This window comes from Rhagoletis zephyria, unplaced genomic scaffold (genome assembly GCF_001687245.7).
Source record: "Rhagoletis zephyria isolate East Lansing unplaced genomic scaffold, Rhagoletis_zephyria_1.1 Rzeph_scaffold_01293, whole genome shotgun sequence".
In the NCBI taxonomy this organism is placed as follows: Eukaryota; Metazoa; Arthropoda; class Insecta; order Diptera; family Tephritidae; genus Rhagoletis; species Rhagoletis zephyria.
The window spans coordinates 99,432-107,882 of NW_016158377.1; the positions used below are offsets into that span (position 1 = coordinate 99,432).

The 8,451-nt window shown below is 37.3% G+C and overlaps 1 protein-coding gene across 1 annotated transcript in view; it reads left to right on the forward strand.

Annotated features, from left to right (window-relative positions):
- Positions 1 to 8,076, forward strand: part of LOC108363514 (carbonic anhydrase-related protein 10-like) — a 74,054-nt gene extending 65,978 nt beyond the window's left edge. The window contains exons 3-4 of the mRNA XM_017616899.1: positions 7,573 to 7,709; positions 7,807 to 8,076. Of these exons, the coding sequence (XP_017472388.1) occupies positions 7,573 to 7,709; positions 7,807 to 8,076 (407 nt within the window). The remainder of the gene's footprint in view (positions 1 to 7,572; positions 7,710 to 7,806) is intronic.
- Positions 8,077 to 8,451: the final 375 nt, after the last annotated feature.

An 8,451-nucleotide genomic window follows, 5' to 3' on the forward strand; every position in this document is an offset into this window, starting at 1 on the left:
AAAAAACTTCACTGTGAAGCAAACTGAATTCCGATGCAGACCTTTAATTCATACATAAATATGTATGTGGATATATAAATTCATATTCATATAACTGGCTCTCTCAAACACAGATATGTAAACAGAAGTTGGCTATAAACGTTTGGCTGAGGATTCTAATGAGATTACCCATAAGTGCAACACTTGCGCTCACACACCACTAACACCAACAACAACATCCACAATAATAAAACGAAGCTGCAGTTGGAGATTAAAGTTCCTCTCCGGAAGTCAACATTATCCCTCACGTGAAGTTGGTTTTTTTTTTTTTTGTTGTCCTGGATATTACTCAGTTATGCATGCAACTTTGCAGCTCATCGTTTTTGCTCATAGAAATTGCAACACTGTAGCCGCGCGTTGGCGTTATTAGTTGCAAGTTGTGAAAAGTAACTGGCTTCTACTTTTGCAAATTACTTCTAGCTAATTTGATTTTTCTTTGTTTCTGTTTGAATTTAGCCCTGATATTCGTTGTTTTTCTACAAAATAACTAATTGTACAAACTTGCATACATAGTTTTGGCGAGAAATCGTAGTCAAGTTACATTGGTAAGAATAAGCAGACGAAGTTGCAATATTGAGTTGTGAAATGGCAATAAATTTTAGCAAGTAGAAAATATTTTATTTTTTGCTAGGTACTATTGGCGGCCGCTGTGGTGTAGTGGCTAGCAGTACGCGCTACCATTCCGCCTGGGCCTGGGTTAGCTGTCACTGCAGACACGTAAACTCCTTCTCCTCTACCTATTTTCCACCACGTAGTCCATAGCGTTGAGGATTTCAAATACCTCAGCCTGGAAGACCAAAGCATATTCCACAAGAGAAAAGATAATTTTATCCCCATCATCTTCGATAAGGCCCCAGATCCTGACTCAGAGTCAATTTTGCAGCCATCAGTAAATATTCGACAATGTGAGAGGCCGGGCTCAGTTCTGCAGTTCATTATAGAATCTCTTCAACAAAGTAATGGTGCCGACAGTAATTTCCCGCCTCACCCAACTCATCGTTATACCAACGTCCGATTTTTTTAGTCAGAAATTGCCCTAAAAGGCTTTTCTACGGATGAAGACACAAAATGACGGCAAAAGCAGCAGTGCGCCAAGAGCAGCGCCATGTGTTGTAGAAAAAGCTCCTTTACTTCACACGAAAATCGATATTTGAAGTTTAGCAAGCATATTTCCCACTTCTGCTTCAAAATACCACTGTGGATTATGGCTCTGATCATAGAGGTATAAATCCATAGGACTCCCGTTGGTGACAGATGCCACGTTTTGCCAAAAACCTGTTTACATTCTCAAAATGCCGCCAACGCTTTGGAGGTCCTGTGCTTCACGCGAGATTTCCACGATGGTATTGTTCCAATATTACTGTTAGATGCTTCAGTTCGGAAGAAGTCCGAATTGTGACTCCTTTAAGTATGATGGTAAAATGACATTCTCATTCTAGTGAAGAGCACAACACTAGTTTTGGTTGGGTAAGCGGTGAGCTAATTTTCATTACAGCAACTGTCAACCATATTCAGTATTGTCTGCGCTTTCTTGCAAAAAGCCGACAGAGTAGGGCCCGTGAATAGACAGGCCACATCATCTGCATAGACTTGAGCGTAGATATCAGAGTCATTAAAAGTAACAAGAAGATAATGAATTACCAAGCACCAGAGCAAAGGGGAAATCATACCTCCTTGAGGGCAGCATTTGGTTATTTCGGACGTGACATATTGATCTCCTCCTGCCTGAAAAGAAAGACTGAGGATTTGATGAGGGCGCCTACCCACGAATACTCGATAGCATATTTTATGGCATCTTCACTCCCCGCAGTTCTGGAACAAAATAGTTGCCCAGTGATTCTCGCACTCCGTTCTTCTCCTGTCGAGGAAGAGGAAGGTGTAACCATCACCCGATTTCCCGGAAAGGAAGAACAGAGAGATCTCAATCCGAGTTTCCGTTAAAGAACCATCAGTCCTCTTGAGTGAGTTCACTTTTGTGGGTTGGTCATTCTTCAGAACTTTTACCAGCCTATCTGTTTGACCTAAGGTTTCAATCCTCTTGCAGTATTCTTTAAAAGAGGCCCTTTTCGCAGAGCGACATAGCTTTTTATACTACCTTTGCGTGCAGCGATAGCGTTCCCAATCCATCTGAAAATTAGTTTTGAGGGCCTGTTTAAGCAGTTTTCTCAACTTATGAAGCTCCTTGTTCCACCAGCGAAAAGGCGTACGGCTAAAAGGTGGACGAGAGGAACAAACTTTATCCATACTAGGACAGCGGTTAAATTAACCACCGCCTCATGAACGGCTTGACTGAGTTGTACCCTAGGTGGCATCGTGGTCTGGCTCCCGAGCTGCTCCCTAAAAACGCATTGGTGCAGAGCAAAAAGCATCCTCGCCAAGTTGAATTTCGATGTATCGGCGGTCCGAGATCGAATCTACTCCCAGAACTCTCAAGTATAGGACCGAATACCCAAAGCGAAAATTAGATAGAGTAAGGTCAGTAACCTACTGAGTACGCGACAATGGCGAAACAATGATTATATTGTATTATAGGCGAAGTAGACAAATCGGAGTAATGCTTTCGATTACAACTACATATAAGCCTATACTTAATCCACTACATTTTGTAAAGCTCACTCCTTTCAGAACGATCCTTTCAAAATGGATTTTTATTAGCTTCAGTTAAATNTCGCTATCGTTCGATGCTAACAAACTTTTTGTTGCCAAAAATGGAAGAACTGAACTTGGTTGACATGTGGTTTCAACAAGATGGCGCTACATGCCACACAGCTCGCGATTCTATGGCCATTTTGAGGGAAAACTTCGGAGAACAATTCATCTCAAGAAATGGACCGGTAAGTTGGCCACCAAGATCATGCGATTTGACGCCTTTAGACTATTTTTTGTGGGGCTACGTCAAGTCTAAAGTCTACAGAAATAAGCCAGCAACTATTCCAGCTTTGGAAGACAACATTTCCGAAGAAATTCGGGCTATTCCGGCCGAAATGCTCGAAAAAGTTGCCCAAAATTGGACTTTCCGAATGGACCACCTAAGACGCAGCCGCGGTCAACATTTAAATGAAATTATCTTCAAAAAGTAAATGTCATGGACCAATCTAACGTTTCAAATAAAGAACCGATGAGATTTTGCAAATTTTATGCGTTTTTTTTAAAAAAAAAGTTATCAAGCTCTTAAAAAATCACCCGTTATTTCAAAGCAGCGTATCAATAGTTAAGTAATGCAGAAGAGGATTAAGCTGAAGTTGCATGTGTAACACATGCCCGCGACAGAAAGTAAACAACTCACAACTCGCACCCAAGACCTTTTTATAAAAATTTTTCTCAACAACTTTGAAACTTATGTAACTTACATAACTATTAACTGAAAAATAGTGAAATGTGGCAACAAGAGTAGGGCGGAATAGAAAACCTCACCAGCACTTCATAGACCACAAAAGTTCGCGCGCTCGGTTTGTCTTCCTTGCCAACCACTGACCATTGGTCATGCTGGCGGTGGGTGCTGCTGCTGCTAGGGCTGCGGTATTCGTCTCACTCGCCTTGTTTGTGTCCCTGTGGCCGTATCCATGTGCCAGCCAGCACATGGGCGAACACAGCCACATTGCCACAAGTTTGTTGAGCATAGTTTTTGTTTCACTATTATTTTTTTTTTTCATTTTAACCGAGCTACTATTTATTAATGTTGTTGCTGCCGCTCTGCAACACTTGTTTGATTTGTTTTTATTTTCATATTTTACCAATTTACTGACCACCAACGCTTCATTTTGCAAAGGAAATGAACTTGTTGGCCTGGCCTTTGGATATTAAATGTGTGGCTTTTGGGTGGTCCACTCGGTTGGGAGGCGTTGGAGTTGCTGGTCATATGCATGTTTATGGGCATACTCTTGTTTATGTATTTCGGTGGCTGCATGAAAAAGGGTTCAGTTAGGCAGCTGCCATGCCAAACTTGCTATCTCTGTAGCTGTTAGTTAGTGTATCTTCATTTCTATGCAGCCGAATTCCGTATAAAGCAATATGTACATACATACCACATAATTTTTGCCGATATCTGCATCGCACGTTTTGTTTCGCCATCCTTCGTAGAACTCATAAATTTTGCTGGTTGTGGTACTGACGCATCCGCGTCGACTGCTTCATTTGCTTTGCGCCGCCAATAGTTGGTTTTTGTTGTTTGCCTTACACTGTATCACTCGGCTTACATCCGTTGCCCTATTACAAATATGTAGAGATATATATGTGAATTGTGTATGCAAGTTGCTAGCCCCAACTCACTTCTTACAAAAGCCATAAGCTCGCATACATCTACAAAAATAAAAGCGTTAGGAAATTTGACTTACTCAACACACAGCAGCACTAAAAAAAAAGGTAGTAGAATAGTAGCTTCTGGTTGTTTCGGCGATTTCGCAATTTGTTTGTCATAACTGCAGGCATTTCAGTGGCTATAAGGTGCGAAAGGAATATTAACGCCACATCCTCTATGTACACATTGCTACTAATACTTGGAGGCAACAATTTCAGTTCATAAATCTTGTTGTGCATATTGGGTAATGTGACATGATAAAGCAATAATTATTCCTCGCACACTGATGATGTATATATCCATATGCATACGTATATACAGACACATATCTACATATGTATGTATGTATGCTGGTAAGTGGAGCCACGTTGGAAGCATTGACGCGACTTGGGTTGGTTCATAGTGCTTCCGGCTGCATTGTGGGCTAGTAGCTGTTGCAACTTGCAAGTTGAGTTGCAGTATATTACGGTGAATTCGTGTGAGATTAGTTTGGTGTCAAGCGGTTAAATATGTAGATATGCATACCGTTATGTATAGGAATTAATCAATGACAAATATGCATTTGAATCAGTGGACTATTTGAGATAAATAGCTTGGATAAGTCTACCAAATGGCCTGCATGCATATTAATATGCTTGATTTGAATTATATCGCAATCGATTTAGAATAATTACTTAGGCATTTAAACATGCAATAAATTTACTAAAAAATGTTAATCCATTCAAAATAAATTTGAAGATTGCTACTTGAGCTTAGATTCCGAAAAACGTCAGAGAAAATAGTGTTTCTTCATTTTAAAAAACTTCAGCCGTTATGTACATACATACAGACTAGATCTACGCTTATCCAACCTGGGCCAAATATGCCTTGCTGTCCTACACGTGGGCTCCGCAGACCACCTTGTATTTGTCCGTTCGACAAAATTATTCTCCAGCTAGAGTTTGCAGGAAGATAGCGAAATGCTCTCATATCGAGCAGTACTAATCGATGTTGCCAACTCCAAAGGTCCGCAAATCTCATAATCCTCTTGAAAATGCACTGTTTATCCCGTTTTTTAGTAACACTATATATAAATAGTATTTCTAGCAGCCAACTGCAGTTCTGCGGTTTTCACTTTTCTACGCGTTACCGTGGTCCGAATTGCATACAATTTTGGGTTGGAAGTAAGTACGAAAAGAACGTATTAGAAACATTTCGTTGCAATTGGTCAAATCAATTGTATGATATAAGACTTTACATATATGTATATGTGTTAAGTTCATTTGTTCGGCAGACAAAATCTCGAAAACCGGTTGGCCGATTTTAATAATTTGTTTGTTTGTTTTGAAGAGGAGGGTTGCCATCTGTTATAAAACTTCATTTAATTTTATTTAATTATAATAACATACATATCGCACTATAGATATAGAAAATATTTTTAAGGAAAAAATTAATTGAATGAAATTCATAAAATAAATAAATAAAATATTATTATGGATATAAAACTGAAGAGACGTAAGACAGTTTACTGTCGAAAATATTTCTGCTGCAAGTTGCCACTTATTTGAAAAATTAAAGTCAATCAAATTGATACGACAAACTATATATTACAATCTCTCAATAGAGCCCTCAGCTATCTAAAGAAAAAAAAACTAAAAATATTGCATTTAAATGAAATAACACATATACGATTGTTCCCAAATTGAAAGTGTCTTATGGCGATTTCGTTTCTACAAAAAAAGTTGCCTTCTCATCGCCCTCTTTTTAGTGTTTGTACGTAGAGGGCAAGGAGTAGGTTTCATTTTTCGGTAAATCGGCTAAATATTTGTCGCACGTTGCATATTTACTAGCAATAAATACAAATAATGAATAACTATAGATTTTTATTTCTTTTTTTTTTTGAAAGGCGGAAACTTGGGTGGATGTGGTTTATCTTATAGAATTAGCTATATTTTTACCAAAAAATTATTAAAATTTAATGATAGGGTAATTCATCTAATCACGCAACTGCTTTATAACCATGTCGGCCTCGTAAACTTACTTAATTTTTTTTATGGAAAATCGGTTAATTTAGGAGGTGGCATTTGCGTGTTTCCATGAATTACCCATAATAAAAAAAAACTTGTGAATGGTTGGGTGTCATATAGTTATCATAAGAACCTTATTATATACTTTGGATCGTCCTATATGTAATCATATTTCCCACAAAATATGTGAAATGTAAAACTAAATTTTTGTATCTACTTAAAGTTGTTAGCTGAAGTGGTATGACAGAACAAAGACAAGTACATTTTCATTAAGATTCCAGATGGCTTCAATGTAGAAATTCTTAATTTCACCAATTTTATTTGTATTAAAAATATTTAGGAAATATGCAAACTTGTACAAAAATAAAAATAAACAACGAGTAAAAGAGGCAGCAGAACTAATAAAACCATTTCTCAGCTTTTTATTTTTATATATTTTTTTTTTTTGTTTAACGTTAGTCCTACTTTCCTTTAACTCTTTTTCTGTTTACAAACAAAACTTAATTTATTTACTTTGCTCCACAAAAACTTTATTTTACATTTTCAGCATCTTCAGTTCAGTTAACATTTTATCTTATTTCATTTTACTCTATTTGAAATTCTCCATAATCTTTGCCAGTTGCGTTTTTTCGAATCGTCGGTTTCCGCTTACTTCCACTTTTACTGTCTGTTTTTTGTGTTTTTTTTTTTTATTTGTTGTTCTTCTCTTTTACTTCTGTTTATTTACCTAACCTGGCTCTTCTTATTTGTTTGATGCCTTCGGAAAGTTTCAGTTACTTATTCTTACATTTGTTTAGGGAACAAGTTTTCGTATTGTATGCTTCTCATTTTTTTTGTAGTGTTTATTTTATTATTTCATTGCGGGTGGAATTGAAAAGGAAATTTGCTTCGTATAAAGTTTATGAATTTTAAGGTAAAAATTGATAGTATTATTGTAGTAGAAAATTTGGAGTTACGTGGCGTATGAGTAACGGTTTTAATGAAAGGTTATTAAATCCTATAAACTATTTTCTTATTTTTTATTAACTAGGAAAGCACTAGGCAAGCAGCATTTTTAACTCTTAAAATTTTGATACTTACTCAGTAATTAGTTGTAATTACAGATGAATCAAGACTAAATCTGATCGCCAAAGTCTTTCTAAATACACACGTACATACATACACACATTTATTTATTTAAATAAAAAAGGTTTTAAAAATCACTGAGAATATTTTTCCGCCTTCTTTCAGGTCCCGCCTTTTGGGGTCTCATCAACCCGGAGTGGTCACTTTGTAATAAGGGACGTCGACAATCACCAGTGAACTTAGAGCCACAACGATTGTTGTTCGATCCCAATCTGAGACCGCTGCATATTGACAAACATAGAGTAAGTTTAGAATTTCGTAAACTCAAAGTAATCTTAAGCAGCCCATTCATTACATAAATAGTTGTTCCGCTATGATTTTAAATAATTTATTTTGCAGATAAGCGGTCTAATTAGCAATACAGGGCACAGCGTTATCTTCACCGCTGGCAATGAGACTGTAGCGAATTATGATGGCATGCAAACGCCAGTTAATATATCTGGCGGACCACTCTCATACAGATATCGATTTCATGAAATTCATATACACTATGGACTTCACGATCAATTTGGTTCGGAGCATAGTGTGGAGGGATATACATTTCCAGCCGAGGTGAGTAAAAAGCAAGCGCGCAATTTTTTATTTTCAACAGAGATTTTCAGCACGTGAAACGAAGCATAACCCACTGAAAGTTTTATGTATTAAACATTTATATAATTGGGACAGTTTCCATAGTATATAAGTAGAAACAAAAGCAACTTGTTTGCGTTACAAAGAATGTGCCTATGTGCACAAATTTATCTATCCCCCTAACTGATGCCGATCACACTCTAAGGGCCCTTTTCTCATCTAACCTTTCGGGTGAGAAACAATTTATCGATTCGAGAAATTAATGCGCTGATAAGAAAACAAAAACTAATATATCGAGACGATTAAGTTGGCGGTAATCTAAAGGTTAGATGAGAAAACGGTCCTAGGTGCCATTTTCACAAGTCGGTTTTAAAATTTATCAGCTCTCTAAATATAAATTGAAGTCTGAATAAA